Source organism: Diabrotica undecimpunctata, chromosome 9 (assembly GCF_040954645.1).
Source record: "Diabrotica undecimpunctata isolate CICGRU chromosome 9, icDiaUnde3, whole genome shotgun sequence".
In the NCBI taxonomy this organism is placed as follows: domain Eukaryota; kingdom Metazoa; phylum Arthropoda; class Insecta; order Coleoptera; family Chrysomelidae; genus Diabrotica; species Diabrotica undecimpunctata.
In genome coordinates this window covers 33,814,205-33,833,629 of record NC_092811.1, presented here as the reverse complement: position 1 = coordinate 33,833,629, position 19,425 = coordinate 33,814,205, and the positions used below count along the sequence as shown (strand labels likewise).

At 35.4% G+C, this 19,425-nt stretch overlaps 1 protein-coding gene across 2 annotated transcripts in view; it reads left to right on the top strand.

The window, feature by feature from the left end:
• LOC140449792 (probable multidrug resistance-associated protein lethal(2)03659) overlaps nt 1-19,425 on the top strand; it is an 83,298-nt gene that overhangs the window by 49,236 nt on the left and 14,637 nt on the right. For both annotated transcript variants that reach the window (XM_072543145.1, XM_072543146.1), the window contains 4 exons: nt 2,381-2,807; nt 7,391-7,541; nt 11,360-11,590; nt 15,501-16,012. In XM_072543145.1, coding sequence (XP_072399246.1) covers nt 2,381-2,807; nt 7,391-7,541; nt 11,360-11,590; nt 15,501-16,012 — 1,321 coding nt within the window. The remainder of the gene's footprint in view (nt 1-2,380; nt 2,808-7,390; nt 7,542-11,359; nt 11,591-15,500; nt 16,013-19,425) is intronic.

Genomic DNA, 19,425 nt, shown 5'->3' with positions numbered 1-19,425 from the left:
AAAGTCCAGTTTTTGTGTGAAAAGTGCAAAATACCTTTACATCCAAAATTTTGTTTTAAATCCTTTCATTCTTTATAAATTGATACTAATAAAATATATATGATATCTGGTACCGTATATTACTACCGTCCTTTTAAAAGAACATGTCAAAACTTGACAGGTATCGTCATAAAAAATATATGATTGTGTTTTTTGGTTCCATATGCTATAATTTCCATGAAAATTCGAAATTATTTCAAAACGTTGACAATAAAAGTTTCAGTAATATCTGGGTTAAAATAATTGACTAAGAAGACGACTAGGATTTTCTTCTTTTTTACGTCGAGTTAGACTAGTGTTGAAAGTAAGTGGCTTTTTGGTTCATGGAGGAATATTGTGTGTACTGATGGGGGTGGTTATTGTCTGGTCTATATCTGTGTGTTGTGGGCATGGAAATCTCCAACTAATATAAAATTACCTTGAAGTTTTTTTCGTTAAACGAGTTATTCTGTTCTTCACAAATCTTTCTGTAAAAATTGGATGTAACAGTTGTAAATTAGAAACTAGTGTTGTGATATTATTTGTGAATTTTATTGCCTCAGTATATGGGTCACTACAACCAAAAGTATTTTCTATATTTCGATAATGTTATCAAAAGGAATGCGAAAGATTTTAGGTAGTTGACGGTACATATCCTTAACAGACTGTTTTGCAGTTTCAGTGAAAGAGTTTTGCGAAGAGGAACTCAACCTTCGTTTCTTTTTTGGTTTTTTTGGTATTTATTTTATGGGGAGGCACTATATCTAAATTAGTTCTGGAGTTACTTCGGTATTTTGTTTTGTTTGCAGAATGCATATTAGTGTCTTCGGGTATTGCTGATTGGTCGATTGTTATTTCACCAGTTTGGTATAGTTCGGATAGTTTGAGACAATGTGACTGGTCTGCTTGCAGATAAAGTTTTCCATTTTGTCCGTCGATAGGAAAATCCTCTTTTCAATACCATCAAATTGGATTACTTAAAGGTTTTGAGTTTGAAGTTAGCTTGGAAAGTGAAGATATATCATCATTCAATCTTCGCTTATCCACTGCTGGACATAGATCTCCCTCATAATTTTCCACCTATTTCGATCTTATGCCTCTTGCATCCAATTCTTATGACAACGTTTTAGATCGTCAGTCCAACGTGTTGGTGGACGACCTCTGCTTCGGTAGGCATCATCTCTTGGTCTCCATTCCAGTATCCGCTTTGTCCATCTATTATCTGTCATTCGAGCCACGTGACCTGCCCAGTTCCATTTCAGTGTTGCTACTCACTCTACTGCATTAGCCACTCCTGTTCGTTGTCGTAGCTGGCGATTTGGGATCTTGTCTCGTAGTGAAACGCCCAACATAGCACGCTTCATCGCCCTTTGACACACACGGATCTTTTGAACTGTTCTCCTTGTCATGGTTAACGTTTCCGCACCGTAAGTTAACACTGGCAAAACACACTGATTAAACGTTTTTCTTCTAAAAGAAGTAAAAAAAAAAGAAAAAAGAAGATATATACCTGTCACCTAAATGTTAAAACATGAAACTCGAGATGCCAGTGGAAAATCAAGATTTTTGATAGCATCCTCTATAAGATCGTGTGAAATACAAGGTGAAATCTTTGAGATTACTATTCTTTTAGTAGAAGAAACCAGTCAACGTACATTCATGATGGAGATCCCAACTATCAGCGTTGGATGCGATTTTAAAAAGTTACCGATAAGGTCTAAATTGTTAGGTATATACAGATTGGATTTCTGGATATTCTGGACGCAAAAGATATATATTTAGGACAAATAGCGTCACCTAATGCCTTCACGTAGTCAAATAGCTTAAGAATTTCTGCAGCATGCATCACTGTAGCTTGACTGTTGTTTAGAAAAAATGACTTAGGAGTCGATTTCACTATAGAGACATATGAGGGAGTTTGGCTTAAATTATTATTAACAATATTTTGAGACATCGTGTAGAATTAAGTACTATTGGAGACCTATTCGATGTATTTTAGTAAGACAAATGTTACCACTAATATTATTTGATTTTAACTACGATCAAATTAATTTTTGACAATATTTCATTATAAATGCCACTGGTGGACAGGACTAATTTTCCGCTGATTTATTCGATGTACTTATTATTACTTGCATCAAAAAATGTAAATAAATATTTTAATACATGTCGTTAAATTGTTTAAGTTTATAATAACAATAATTGTTACTATGTTTTATCGATAGCACTATGATTTATAAAGATAACAGAGAAAAGCACAAAAAGATGTTTACTCACTAAGTACACACTCGGACTCCTTAAACATAATTGAAGAAGTTAAGTTTTAACCATATATTAAAAATATACTTTCTTTTACTTTCAGGGTAAACGTTCAGCAGAGAATGTCACATCTTTCCAATGTTTCACAAATACTTGAAATATCGAATGCAACTGACGTTATAACCACCACTAGTTTACCGTTAAATAGTACCGCTACGACGCTAAATCTTACCAACGATGACCCATATGCAGACTGGTGGCTAACTCCTATTTTTACTGACAATACTATGTTCTATTACGGTATTCTCGTTCTAGTCATTATTATATTGGTGTTGACACGTTCTTTAGCCTTCTATAGCTGGAGTTTAACGGCTTCGACGAGGCTACACAACAAAATGTTTGCTAATGTAGTATACAGTCCAATGAGGTTCTTCAATGTCAACCCTTCAGGAAGAATTCTTAATAGATTTTCCAAAGATATTGGATCCATAGACGAGGCGTTGCCTAGGACTTTGTTGGACACAGTACAAGTGAGTATCTAAGGTTTATAAACAATATGTTAACAATATACAAAGTACTAAATAACTCTATTTTATAAAATGCTATATTAAGACCGTCTAGAACATAATTTTGATTTTTTCCTTCGTTCTCAAATTAAAAATTAACAAGAAGAAGAAAATAAATTGTATATTGTAGACATTAAATGAGTTGATTAGCATCGTAATTTTTACATCCTATTCCCATTCCTATTTATATATTGGAAACTATGTATTTATACGATACGGTTATCCCTTGATAATCCGACAGGTATGGGACCAAAGGGTTGTCGAATTACCAAAAGTGTCCGGACTACTGCAAGTGATTATATATTTGGCATTGTTTTCCTAGCAGTAGCCTACAAAGTCACCAATGTGGTGCAAAAATCATTAAAGTTGAAATGGGAATACGCTGGACATGTAGCTAGGAGCGATCTAAACAAATGGCACAGATCAATTTTAACCTGGAGACCATACCAACACAAAAGACCCAGAGGCAGACCTCCTATGAGATGGACAGATGATCTGAAAAGGACTGCCGGGAAAAATTGGCTACAAGTAGCGTACAATAAAAAACAATGGAAAGGAAGACTTGAAGAGGCTTATGTTCAGATGTGGACGTGAATGGCTAGACGAAGAAGAAGAAGAAGAAACCTACAATATTCTTAAATTTTATGAGTAAAATACTACCTACATTAATATGCAAATGAAACACTATTTAGTTAGCCATTTCGGTTAACTAAAATATGTTTATTAAAAGAAATATGGAAGCTAATAAATTGAATGTAAATACAATGTGTAAATAATAACTTATAAACATTATACGGACTAATAACTAAATTCCGCAACTAAGGTAGATTAATAATGGACGTATATAAATACATACACTTTAAAAAAATCTTTGATTGTCTTTTACTTTTTCTTGTTTAGACAGTCTGTCATTGCTTGTTCCTGTATCTCCTTTAACATCACAATTTTTTCAAAGTCATATGCTCTCTCCTCACCCCAACGCATCAAAGTGTTTGCAGCTAATATAGCATCATCACAGTTGACAGGATTTTTCATCTTGTGCTTTCTGGGTCACGTATTCATCAGATTCTCAATCGTTTCTGTAATTAGTTCTTCATCTGTTAAGTCAGCATTGAGATTGTCATCTAAAATCCACTCTTGTAAAGTTTCTCTTGATTCTGATGAATTAGTCATATCATTGCAAATTTCAAAGGCAGCATGTAGTCCAACTTGCACAGGTTTTTGCCTGCTCTATCATCTTCCTGATCTCGTGGTTTATCTCCCTGTATTTATTGTTTTCTTTGTTTTTAAATTGTCTCCGTTGTCCCATCATATTGAGTATCTCGTCATTCATCCATTCTTCTTTCCTCCTTGCGGAAGTCTTAAGTATTTCTTTACAGGATTCTAGTAGACAATGTTTTAGTCGATCCCAGTACTCGTCAATATCATTGGTGTTTGTGTTCAATTTGCTGCAGTTCACATGCAGTTCATAATGGAGGAATTCTTTTACTTTAGATTCTTTAAGTTTTTTGTGTCTATTCTAGGAATTCTTTGATGTCTTTTAATATTTTTAAGGGTGAGTGTAATCTTGGCGATAAGTGGATTGTGATCTGAGGCCACGTCTGCTCCAGGATATGCTTTCACGGCTTTAACAGCATTATGGTATCTTTCATTGATCATAATGTAGTCTATCTGGTTCCTGACTACTTTCTCCAATGTATCTGCGGGCGAACGCCATGTATACAATCGTCTGTTTGGTAACTTGAAAAATGTGTTTGTAATAATTAAGTTTTGCTCTTGACAGAATTGTAACAGACGGTCTCCTCTCTCGTTTCTATTACCAAGACCATAGTTTCCTATACACTTTCCGCTTTGTCCCTTTCTAATCTTTGATTGAGATCACCTAGGACTATCGTGGTTTCTCTTGTTTTTGTTATTCTAAGTGCCTCTTCGATATCTCAGTAAAATAATTCCACTTCTTCTTCGTCGGCATTCGCCGTAGGAGCATAAACTTGCATCAAATTAATTTTGGCATGAGATGTTACCAACTTCAGTATCATTACCCTTTCTGAGATAGGGAGATAGCATTCCACCGCTCTATTAGATTTTTTATTAACTATTACTGCCACGCCGTGTCTGTGTTGGTTGTTCCCGCTACCGGAATAATATATTGTGGCTTCGTCTGTTGAAAAAGAACCTGAGTTGGGCCACCTGGCTTCACTGATACTCAGTACATCGATATTCAACCTGTTCATTTCTTGAATAACATTGTGCATTTTACCAGACTGAAACATGTTCTGAACATTACATGTTCCTATTCTGGTGTTGGACCGTGATCGTTTCGATCGTCCTTATCTGGATGTCCTAGAGCATTGTCTAACAAGAGGAGGGCTTTCACTGGCAGTTTTTTTATTTTTGTTAGCTCATCTTTAACTTGTGGGACAAAGCTGTTCTTGTACCAATCCAAAAAAACTTCTTTTGTCGCCCAGGCACGGCTTTGCCACATGTACGTAATTGGTAGCTTCTCAATTTTAACATTTTTGAAGGCACGAGGTTTTTTGGATTATCCACGATTGTCAATTTCAATTTGTGGGATCCTGATGCAATTGGGCTTACCATGAGACATTCTTTCTGAAGTTTTCTACCAAAAACTTTTTTTTCGTCTGAAGTGGCAAAGGTCTTTATTGGACGTTGCCGTCAGTTTAGACCGATTTCATCAGCGTTATAACGTCGTTCAGGAATTAGGTCTAATTCAGTGTTCTTTTTGCTCAAATTCTGAATAAATTCAGATATCTCAGCCTCATATGCACTCAACTTCTCTCCACTCATCTGCGAAAATCGTATTCCGTACCGTTTTTTAAAGTTTTGGAACCAATCTTTGGAACTAGCATGAAAATCAGTTTTCTTTGTTTTTCCTGATAAAAAACTGATCTTTATTTTTTTAAATGTCACCTGAAATAGGAGATTGTCTGTTTCGTTATTGCTTAAACCAGATGTGACTTGATTCTAATGAATAAATACATGTTAAGGGTAGTTAAAACTAGCCACAATTACTTTTAATATGTAAGTATTTACTACAAATACTTATTTCTAGGTTTTCACTGATAATGTATTCATTAATAATTTATTTATTATGATTATATTTTATACGGTCGCTTGAGTGCATATTCAGAGGAGCTTCTTGGCGAATATCAAAGTGGTTTTAGGCCTGGTTGATCAACAATAGATCAGATCTTTGTGCTTAGGCAAATACTGGAAAAAACCAATGAATTCAATATCGACACATACCATCTTTTCGTAGATTTTAAATCGGCCTATAATAGTGTCCTAAGAAATAAATTACATGAAGCCATGGATTAATTCCACATCGCCGATAAACTGATATGATTGGTTAAGGCTACAATGCGTAAAGTTGTTTGCAAAGTCGAAATACAGGGCGAACAATCACAGGCATTTGAAACGCATGTGGGGCTGCGACAGGGAGATGCGCTGGCGTGTCTCCTTTTCAACAAAGCTCTGGAAAAGGAGGTCAGGGATGCCCAAATAGACAACAGAGGAAACATTTTTAATAAATCATCCCAAATTTTGGATATGCAGATGATGTTGACCTAGTTGCCTGCACAACACGCAAGCTAGAAGAAATATATACCACCTTGTCAAACGCCTCAAAAAATATGGGCCTGCAAGTAAATGAGGAGAAAACGAAGATAATGGCATCAACACCCAACAATAGACCAGAAACATCGGCCACAATTCACGGTTGATAACTCTACCTTTGAAGTGGTGGACAAATTCACATACTTAGACTAACTGATCACTAAGGAGAACGTCATGACGGAAGAAATCAAGCAAAGAATAAACCTAGCAAACAAATGCTATTTTGAACTGAGTAGACATATGAGAAGCAGAAACTTACGCCAAAAAACAAAAATAACCATATACAAAACCCTTATACAACCAGTGTTGACATATAGGTCGGAGACATGGACTATTTCCAAGGCAGATGAAAATCTCCTGCTTATATTTGAACGAAGGATCCCGAGAAGAATATTCGGTGACATCTGTGAAAATGGTGTTTGGAGAAGGAGGTACAACTACGAGATATTTCACAGATATAAACATATATTTGGTGGTAAAGACGTAGTATACTTTATAAAAATAGAAAAACTAAGATGGGCAGGACATCTGGTAAGATCACAGCAGAACAACCCTCTTAGAAGAACCCTTATGCCACAACCTGTGGAAAGTAGAAGTAGGGGTAGGCCAAAACTCAGATGGAGGAATGGTGTAGATGAGGATGGTAGACAAATAGGCGCAGCAAACTGGCAACAGTTGGCAATGGATAGAACTGACTGGCGTAATAGACTTGCGAAGATCGAGGCTCTTTTATAAGGCTGTAGCACCAATGATGATGATGATTATGATAATATTTATAAATTACTTTATTACTACTCCACTTTTTTTAATATACCATTTTAAATAAGAAGTTTTTTGTTAAACTACGGTATACAGCCAACCACTGAGATTCTCCCTTTTAATATTTATTTATATATTATTTCTTCTTTCAGATTGGTCTGATGGCAATCGCAAATAGTTTCGTTATTGGAACATTGACAGTTTGGATTCTCATTCCTACAATATTAATTGCAATATTGTTCTATTTTATACGAAAGGTTTACGTTAGTACGAGCAGAAATGTAAAGAGAGTGGAATCTGTTAGTAAGTATTAACTAGTTATCTAAAGACGATTTGTGTGTGTGTGTCATCGAATTTCCTGACTGTGGACTTAATCCATTAGCCGAACTTATTAAAGACGATTTAGACGAGCATATTATGGCAATAACACAAATACGGATAAATATATTTTTAAACCGTATACCTATTACATTTGACCTATAGATATATTCCCTAAAAAATATAATTGCGGTTTATTAAAAATGTTTTTTCTTTATACTTAATATACAGTGTAAAAGCTAAGAGCTTATAAATGATATGGGGAACGTCAAACCCACAGCAAAAACTAATATAATAAAAGAGGATTGTTTAATAGGTTTCTTGTTTTGTCTGTCGACTCTCGAAAGAGTATAGCAACATCATGTCTCGATCGCTCAGATCGGAGATTTCCATCTTTCTATATGTTCAGCTTCTAAGGAAGTTTTTATGGGGAAATAACTTCTTTGATTTGATTCACCCACTTTCCTCGAGGTCTTTTGCCATTGATTTTACAATCGGCGATTAGTTTTCTAGGCATTATGTTCTTCTATATTTGTACCTCAGAACAAAAGTGTATTAAGTCACCAAATTTAAATTTTACAGGATAGCGACAATAAAAATTATTTTTAGTGTTTTAACATTTTCCATTTCCATCCACAATTCTTATAAACGTGAATAACGAATATGGTTCTTTTTTGCCAAAAACAAAATTTTTTAAGTTATACTTCTATACGCACGGTCGGCGTTGGAAATTTGCACGAGAGTGAATCTGTGAAACCATTACATATGTAAGATAATGAGTAAGAGAGAGAGACAGAAGATATATTTTCTCTCTCTTCCTCTCTCGAGAATAGAAATGTTCCCTTTGTATATATATTTAATATTTTATAATATTGTATATATATATATATACTTATATATATATATACTTATATATATATACATATACATATATATATATATATATATATATATATATATATATATATATATATAAATAATATTATATATAATATAATATGTTATATAATTTATATATATATATATATATATATATATATATATATATATATATATATATATATATATATATATATTAATATTATTATTTATGTGATATGTTTTGTATTATTTAAAATTAAAAGTTTATAATTATTTTGCGCTTTTGTATTTCAAAATAATCACTGTTTTACCGAGAACTGTCAATTTTGAAATCCGTTAGTGTCATGTCTCATGTCTAATTGGCAAATCCTTTACGTGTTTGGTTCATACGCTGGTGGTTGTGAGTTCGAATCTCAATTATGAATTTCCTTTTTTATTTTTGAAATATTTATAAACCTCACGTTAATCTTATCAAATATATGTAATATACGCAAAAAACATAAATTTTAAAATAAAATGAAAATTTACAACATAATCCGAGTTGTTGGTTTTTTTATTTTTAACTTTGTAAAGTAAGTTATATGTTTAAAATACTTATGAATATTACATTTTAATTTTTATATTGTATTATTATATTGAATTATAGCCCTGAAGAAAATGAAAAATAATCGAACCCCGGGTGAAGATGGAATAGTATCAGAAGCACTAAAAATTGGAGGGGATGTATTACTTGAAAAAATTAAACAACTTTTCAATATCTGCCTTCACAGCGCCAATATTCCAACAAACTGGAACAACGCTACTATGATTCTATTACACAAAGCAGGAGACAAAGCAAATTTAGAGAATTACAGACCGATTAGCCTCCTCAGCCATATATATAAGTTGTTTACGCGAATACTAGTTAAGAGAACAAGTGGAAAGAAAATTAGAGACTTATCAACCAAGGGAACAGGCAGGATTCCGAAAAAGTTACGGAACAAATGACCATCTACAAAGTATAAAAACCCTAATAGAAAAAGCAGTGGAATACAATAAACCTCTAGTTCTAATATTTATCGATTTTCACAAAGCCTTTGACACAGTTGAGCTAAGCAAAATATTACAGGCGCTTAAAGAATGCAGGCTAGATTATAGATATACTAAATTATTATACAAAATATACCTGCAGGCAACAACCACTGTCAGATTACATACTAACAGTAATCGCATAAAAATAGAACGGGGGGTTAGACAAGGAGACCCAATGTCACCTAAACTTTTTAATACGGTGCTAGAACATGCTTTTAAGAATTTGGATTGGATGAAAAAGGGAATAAAAATAGATGGAGAATATCTAAACAACTTACGTTTCGCCGATAATATACTTATAATAGCTGAAGATCTAGGTATGGCAAGAGAGATGGTACAGGAACTCGTTGTGGCTACAGAAAGTGTAGGTTTAAATATAAATATCTCGAAAACAAAAATCATGACTAATTTGGTACCCAACCAGAACATCAGTATTGGTGGAAAAGAAATAGAACTCGTAGATAGATATAAATACCTGGGACATGAAATTATGATTGACAGGGATAACCAGACTCATTAACTGAAGAGAAGAATCGGCCTTGGGTGGGCAGCATTTGGAAAACTGAGAGAAACTTTTAAAAGTGAGCTGCCCACATGCCTAAAGAGAAAGGTATTTGATCAGTGCGTCCTCCCAGTCTTGACGTACGGAGCAGAAACACTTACCTTAACAAAAGCAGCAGCTACCAAACTGAGAGTCACGCAGAGAAGAATGGAGCGGTCCATGTTAGGAATAACTCTGCGAGACAGAATAACCAACGAAGACATCAGGAGAAGAACCGGAGTGACTGACATCATCGAGAAGATAGCCAGACTAAAATGGAGATGGGCAGGACACATAGCCAGAATGACAGATGGGCGATGGACAAAGAGGTTATTGGAATGGAGGCCAAGGGAAGACATGAGAAGCGTCGGTCGACCACCTACAAGATGGACTGACGATTTAAGAAGACTCAATAAAAACTGGATGAGAGCGGCGCAAGATAGACAGGGTTGGAAACATGAGGAAGAGGCCTATGTTCAGCAGTGGACTCTTGAGGCTGGATGATGATATTGAATTATGTTGCAGTGTATTTATTGTATTGTAATTTTTATATTAATAACAAAATAAAGAATGAATTTTACTGCAGAGTATGTTTAAATTTTTTTTTTGCATTCAACTCCTTTTATACATATATAAAAAAATAAAAATATATATTTTCATTAAAATATTGATACAATCCTTCATTTACTGTACTCCTATTACAGGTCAAATGTTTATATACAGCAAACGATGCACCATATACCTATATAAATAATTCTTTTTCTCTTTCTGCTCTCTCTTACCTATAGCATTACATATGTGTAATGATTGTGCAGATTGACTCCTATATAAATTTTTAACGGCGAACGCGTGTATAGAAGTATAACTTCTACCGGCAGTCCCACTGGACTGTCACACCCGTTTTTTTTTTAATATTAGTGTTTTTGGAAAAAAATGGACTTAACACATTTTTGCCCTGAAAAATATATTTTGACTGTGATTAATATTATTTTACCACTTATCTTATGGCAAAGAGATCTTATATAACAAATACAAAATAATTTATCCTTTTTTTATTTTAAATTCTTTAGGTATAACTTTTCTATTAGATGGCGTACAAACGTTAAAGATCGCCACTGTAAATTCAAAACATTTGTCTTATAAAAAATGTATATAATGGGCCATTCCTTCCATACAGTCGTTCACTAAAATGATTTCCTCGTGCGTATAATTGTATTTACTCTTATTAGTGTAACATTTTTTGATTTTCTATAATTGTAAATCTGAGGTTTGTTTAAAAAATTTACAACATGCCATTCTTGAATGTATTTAAAAATTTTGTTCTTTTTAGCTAGAAGTCCAGTTTTCACGCATCTCTCTGCCTCTCTGCAAGGACTAACAACCATAAGAGCATTTAAAGCTCAAGAAATACTCAAAAATGAATTCGACAACTACCAAAATTTAAACAGTGCTGCGTACTTTCTTTATTTCTCTTGTGCCAGGACTTTTGGATATTGGCTGGATTTCTTTTGTTTGATATATTTTACAATGGTTCTAGCATCGTTAATATTTATTGAAGGGGGTAAGTATATTAAATTTTTAGTCTTCAGTGTATAAAGGTTTGATATTAAAATTTAAAAATGATAAATTTAGTGTTTGGTATTTCCAGACCGGTAATTTTTAATACCAATTTTTGTTCAATTTCTCTGTTTATCAACTTAGAATAAAAAAATAGATTAATGACATTATTTTCTTTTAAATTAAATAACATTATTTTCTTTTTAAATGTAGACCAAACATAAAGATATTCAATCAGACGTTATATATAATAAATTGTAAAAAATGTAATTTAACATAATATATTTGTTAAATATATCATTATCTTTTTTTCTGCCAAATTAATCTAAGCCAAATACCAAATTATTTTATAAAACCAAAAGATATTCTGAACGATAAATAATATTACAAATAGGTATTTTTAAGAAAAAAGTTACATACACAATTCACACACAAATTGTTTACGTCCAAGATTTACATACGCACATTTATTGTGACACCAATTCTTATACACATGACAACGAATCCATTTTTCTTTGGATCGTGAATGCGAAAACAGTTCATTACAGTAAATGCAAGCTGCATCGTCCGAGTCGTCTTCTTCAAAAGAAGATTCACAATCGTCTTCAGAACTGTTTGTAGTTGAAACACAAACTTGCCTTTTCACTTTTTTTGCGTCTTTTTATTTCACGCTACCACTGAACAAATTCACCTGGTTTACCAGCAAATTCGACAATGACTGGAGAACAAAAAATATTGCTTCAGAATCTTCTTAGACATTTTCCAGACATTTGACAAAGTATGACATAATGGTCTTTTACCCAAAATCAAAAAATTACTTTCCAACAATTAGTTTCAAATCCTAAGAACCTTCATCACGATGAGTATACCAGGCTTTACCTAATTATGACTGGAGTCCCTCAAGACAGTGTTCTCGGACCAGAGCTGTACCTAATATTCACTGCGGATTTACCTATATCACCAGACGTCACAACATGGAGAAAACACATATTTACCAAGCGAAAACAGTTGCGCTTTAAACTCATCAAACTATATTAGTTAATAGGTTAATAATATGTACATATAAAGTAATTTTAAAACCCATTTGAAGCTATGGAATTTAGCTATGGGGAACAGCAGCTAGATCCAGTATTGACATTCTTAAAAGATTCCAATCGAAAGTCCTTCGAATGATAACTAATGCTCCTTGGTACGTTCTAAACAAGACGATAGCACAATACTTCAAAATGACAACTGTCAACGAAGAAGTCACCAAGCTGTGCCAACAATATGATCAGAGACTAACAGAGCAACCCAATAATCTAGCCCAAAATTGAATGGCACAACCAATCGGGCGAAGGTTCAAACGAAAGAACCCAGCCGACATGTTAACTATAAACTGGTCATGTCGGTAACTTAAAGGACTCTCAACTCCCTCAGGAGTAAGAGCAGGCTCGTTACACGCTCTATCCATCGCTTTCTGGGACCTAAGAGGGTAGGGTTCTCGGTCAGTAAATAATGTTTATTGAGATAATAATAACGGTAATTAGATTGTTAGAAACAGATACATATGTTAGAACTTATGCTAAGAATCTGAAAGAAAATAATAATTATCTCCTGATCCAGGAATCGGGAAGATAATTATGTTGATTATTCTTAAATTAAGAATCTGAAAGGGAAAGTATATTATTTATAACTAATAATCAAAATATAAGCAAATTTAAAATTAGTAAGTAGGGAAAATGTCACTTGTCAAAACTACCTCAAGTGTGAAGGAGTTGAGCTAGGGACTCGGGATAAAGACAGGGATGTTTGTTATAGTGCCATTCGGGAGAATCAACAATAAAAAGTAAGAGAAGTACACAGTAAAAATAGTTATCAACAAAATTCGAAATATTTTTATAGAAATTTTTACAGAAAAAAGTCGCTGAGACCTGTGGGAAAAATTATAAGTTATTTTATATATCGAAAAATAGGCACAAATGTTGCAAGTTTATTTAATACCTATAAATAAAATAAATAGCAAATGTTAAAGTCAAAATTAAATGTCAAGTTTTTACAGTGTACCTGAAAAATAATGTAAATACCCAAAATCAAAGAATGAAATATTTTACAAGTTTTTACAGTGTACCTGAAAGAAAGGAACAAAACACAATTTGCAAGTTTTATTAAAAAATGTTAAAGTTTGAGATATGTTAAACAGTGTACCTGAAAAATAATGTAAATACCAAAATCAACTTACAAGTTATTTTGCAGTGTACCTGGAAGAGAAAAATAAAACACAATATAGGAGTCTTTATCAATTCCTTTAGCCTCAATTTCTTTAAGGATACAAGCACGTCCGGTGGCTAAGTCCCGTGAAGTAGAGACTTAGCAGAATCCTGAAAGAGAAAATTCTTACACTACTTGTAAAACTACCGAGATAATAAGATTTTGGACTAAGTCCAAAAGCACAGATTAAATCGATAACACTTGTGACGCTTTTGAGGAAAATATTAGCAAATTCGACTAAGTCGAAAAGCAGAGATAAATTCCTCAAAAATGGCCGCCGTTTGGTTTGAAGACAAACCGTCGTTAAAGATGAGAACGTTAGGTTCTGGGTTTAAAGGTGATGCTGTGGAATTAAAACAGAAGCTCTGAGAACTGAATCAATCAGAGGATCTTAACTTGCCTAGAAGGCTGGACCAGCGGACATATCCTGACCCGGTCTGATGTCCTGGCCGTCGTGCACTTCTTTTATGCCAAAAGAAGTAGGTCAATCTGTAATGGTCGTTTTGGCCTTTTTACGATTGGACCTGCACGACGACCAATGTCCAATTTTCAGTATTATCATTGGCTGCAGCTCAGGTGCCTTTCGACCAACGATAATACAGAAAATGAGCAACAGACTCCTGAATTATGATTGGCTGCAATTACTGTTGCCATTTGACCAATCACAATTCAGCAGGCTGGGCGACAGTCACAAAAGCCCAATAGAATCTAAAAAAAGAAGCCGAACTAACACGTGTTACAAGGTTACAGTTGAGTACCTATCCAAACAAGAAATGGTTTCAGGACGCAAAAATTATCATACCTGATACCATGTATAATCCTGATGGAAGGTGTAATAAATAAAACAAATACTAGAGTGAGTAATTGTATAAGCAACAAGTAGTATATTAACTTCACATGCCAGTAACCTAACCTAACAACCTTGTCTAACCTAATAATCTGTCGCTGGCACCCGCATCTCTACACTTGGCATTGTTTTAGACGTTCCTCTACCTCAATACTGTGTGACAGTGGTGCAGACTTTTCAGCTATTAAAAGACTAGGTGGCTAGAAATCTACTGCTGTAGCAGAATGTTATATAGATAATTCTATGCCGAATAAACTTGAGACGGCTAAAAAACTCTTGGGACAAAATACCACTAAACCTTGTCAAAGTACTTCCTTCAGCACCACCGCTTCTTCTTCTATCACAGAATATACATAGGTCCAAGAAGACTTAAATATAAATTTGTCAAAATGCTATACAGCAGATAATCATTTATCAATACTTTCCTTTAATTTCAGTAATTGTACTATTTCAAATATTAATGTTTACAATAATTACTACCACTAAGTAAAATTAAACTTTGAATAAAGTTAATGAAAGCTGAAAAAATTATTGTTTATCGTGAAATAAATAAAAATTTAAACTAAGATATCTTTATTTCTGAAAAGTACGGTCGACGGAAAAGTTTTGTAACGAACTCGTGAATTAAAATGGCGATTAACAATCTCGAACATTAACGCGCTCGCTCCGCTCACGCGTTAAAATATCTCATTTGTTAATCGCCCTTATTAATACACTTCTTGGTTAAATAACTATTAAATTTGATTTAAAACCTTTAAACGACACTGATTCATACTTTTCATGTTAGTTTATTGATATACTATAATGTTTATTTTAGAACAGTATGGAGGAAACATGGGTTTGGCCCTTACTCAAGCTATGGCAATAACTGGTATATTACAATATGGCATGCGTCAATGGAGTGAGTTCGAAAACCAAATGACGTCAGTCGAAAGAGTGCAGGAATACGCAGACTTGGTACAAGAAGAAGACAATAATTCTAGTGAACCAGCTAAAACATGGCCCGAAGAAGGAAAGATTGAATTCAACAATATGTCTTTAAAATATGCCCCAGAAGATCCAGCAGTTCTCAAAGGACTAAACTTTGTTATACAACCCAAGGAGAAAGTTGGTATCGTAGGAAGAACTGGAGCAGGAAAGTCGTCTCTAATCCAAGCACTGTTTCGATTGGCTCATATAGACGGAAGTATTTTAATTGATAGGGTTGATACTAAGAAGATCAGTCTAAGATCGCTCAGGTCAAAGATTTCTATAATTCCTCAGGAGCCGGTTCTGTTTTCGGGAACGCTCAGAAAGAATTTGGATCCATTTGATGAATATAGTGATGAGGTAAGATATTTCATAATAAAAAACACAATTATTATTTTCCCGTCATATACTTCTATTACACTTTTAAGTTTTTCTCTTCAAAATTTTCCATGGCGAAACCAATTAGCCAGACAGAGATTTTATTTTATTAAGTCAAGTAATTTTTATAAAATATTGTTCGCATTAATTCAAAATCTGAAGTATATAATTGTTTTTTCTGTTTCGTCCTCTTTTTTATAACAGGGTGTAACAAAAAGGTAGGTCATAAATTAAAACGCGTATTCTGGAACCAAAAATGATTCGATTGAACCAGTACAGAACTTAGTACAAATGTGCACATAAAAAAAGTTACAGCCCTTTGAAGTTCCAAAATAAAAATCGATTTTTTTCAATACATCGAAAATATATGTTATTGTGGTACAATTAGTTAAACAGAATGTTTTTAAAACTTTTTTGCCTTCCAGTACTTTTTCAATAAGCCAGTTTTTATCGAGATGTGGCTTTTGTTTTAATATGATTCAAAATTTCTGAGTACCTAACAAAATGTAAAATATAAATAATTTTTTATATTATTACCAGGTCTCTACAATCTTACTTAACCAGTTACAAATATGTACTCGTAGGTCTCCAGGACTAGATCAGATACCACCTGAGGCGGTGAAGGGTCTAGGACGGGTGGGACCTGCGTGGCTTCTAAAACATATGAATGCACTGCTGGAAGCACAAACTTTTCCTGAGCCTTGGAGGACATCGAGGTTAATACTGCTTCCCAAAGCTAGGGAAAAGTATCGCCCCATCTGTCTGCTTCCATGCATCAGTAAGCTGTATGAAAGGATGCTGCGAGTACGCATAGACGACATGATTGAGAGGTCAGGTGGTTTATCAAGGAGGCAATTTGGTTTTTGCAAAGGGAAAAGCACGATTGATGCAATCATGAGTGTACTCGAAGCATTGCGCAACAGAGGGGATGAACATCGCTGGGCGGCTCTGCTGTTGTTTGATGTTAAGAATGCATTCAATACGTTGCAGTGGAACGAGGTAATGAAGGCAATGGAGGAGAGAGAATGTCCTGGTTACCTGATGAATGTGGTGGCGGAGTATCTGTCCGAGAGAAGGATTATGGTGGAAAAGGGCACGATCGTGGACGTGACGGCCGGGGTATCCCAGAGATCTGTCTTGGGCCCGACGCTATGGAATCTGGCATATGACGGGGTTATGCACTGTGAATACGGAGAGGGTACAACCCCCTTCGCATTCGCGGATGACCTCGCTGTACTGGTAGTGGCCCGGGATGAGCCAGATCTCAAATACCGGGTTAGAAACGCAGGCGGCGTCGTAAAGAAATGGATGACGCAGCACGGACTGAAACTTGCGACAGAGAAAACCGAAGCCATCATTCTGAAGGGGACAAGGAATAGGCAAAATATTGAATTAAAATGTGCGGGAGCATGTCTAATACCTAAGAAACATGTAAAGTATCTAGGAGTGACATTGCACCAGAATGGAAAATGGGGAGAGCACGTGCGGGAGGTGGTCCGGAAGGCTGCGAATAGTACGGCTGCGTTGGGGAGGGTGATGCCGAACATTGGAGGACCCAAATCCGAAAGGAGGAGGGTCTTACACGGTGTTGTACAATCGATCGTCCTCTACGCGGCACCAGTCTGGTGCGAGGCGGTAGAGATAACTGCCTGTAGGAGTCTCATGACACGAGTAGACAGAACAAGTGTGTTGCGAGTGGCATGCGCTTACAGGACTGTGTCTGCGGCAGCCTTATGGACCATCACTGGATGTGTTCCGTTGCATGTTTTGGCGGTGGAAAGAAAAGAGCTTTATGAGAGAAGAGGTCGAAACCTTACTGTGGCCGAGAAAAGACAGGAAAGGGAAAGGTCAGTTGAAAGATGGCAAGAAGAATGGAACAACACGGAAGATGTGGCACAGTGGACGAAAATGCTGATCCCGAACATAAGAGATTGGGTGGACTGTGCCCACAGGCGACTGGATTATTTCCTGACGCAGGTGCTCACAGGACACGGGTGTTTTAGGGCCTACCTCTATAGGATCGGAAAGGCTGATACAGATGAATGCCTATACTGTGGATACTGACACTGTGACACATACGATGTTAGATTGCAGCAGATGGATAGTGGAAAGGAACAGAATGGAGAGAGAGACAGGTGTGAATTTTGTTACAGTGAGAGAAATGATTGAGAGAATGATTGAAAATAAATTAGTTTGGATTAACATACACAGCTATATCCGTGCAGTGATCAAGAAAAAGGAAGAGGAAGAAAGACTGCTAAACCAACACTAAAGGTAAGAGTGAATGATGCTGAAAGGTTAAGCTAGAAAAGTGGGTCACACTGTGTGAGTTGGAATGCGTGAGTCAGACTGTGGGGAAGGAGGAAATGCCCATCTGGAAATAATGCCGAACTAGGAGCGATGAGTGTCTTCTACGCGCTACCTGGAACGAGACAGGGAACCTCCTTGCTGATGAATAGAGTGTGGATGTGTATGAATGGAGAATGAATAAATAAAGGTAGTGATTCGGAAGTGATGCCGGCCTTACAGCGGCCATTCCGCTTCCGGATCGCTGGATGACAGAGGAGGGTCTGGTTTAGCAGGTAGGCGTTCGGCGTAGACTCGGCGACGAGAGGGCATTTTAAAGTACCTCGGGAACTATCGCCGGGAGTACGAAGAACGAATCCTGCACTAAAGTTAGTCAGGCGGCGCCCTGGACTGAGATGTCTTTTGAAGATTCCAGACCCCCCCTCTATAAAGACGAAAAAAAAAAGTTACAAATATGTGGTGGATTTTACAAATGTTCAAAATGACTTCCTTTTTCCTGAATACACATTCGACACCGTTTTAAAAAGGAAAATCGAATATTTTGGAAAATCATGGGCTTCTGACGAAATCGATTTGCAGCTTTCATGATTCTATTCTTTAGTTATTATTCGTTCATACTTGGTACGGAATATACGTACCCTTTCATAAAACCCCAGAAGCAAAAGTCAATTGGGTTAATTTATGCACCTCTGAGTGGCCAAGAAATAGGCGCATCAGGGCCTCTTCTAATCCAACGTCCAGGGCCCTGATTTTATTTCATTTTGATGTCGAAATTTAGAAGCGACTACACCGTGACAGTCGCAATCGCTAGTAATTCTCATTCATTTCGATTGTAGTTAAAACTGGGGATATTTACTTTATCATTTTGACACTGCTGAAAATTTGGATTTGCCCTCTTGTTTATGCTGCACGCTGCACTACGCTTGTTGAATGTTTGTTTTGTCTATATTACGTGAACGTCTTTTTTTTCTTGTTTGAGTTGTTAAATCATAAATAGTGGCCATTCTCAATTATATTTTGAATTGAAAGAAAAGATGGCAAGGAAAGAAAAAAGGCGATGTGATAGATCCTTAAGTTATAACCACTAA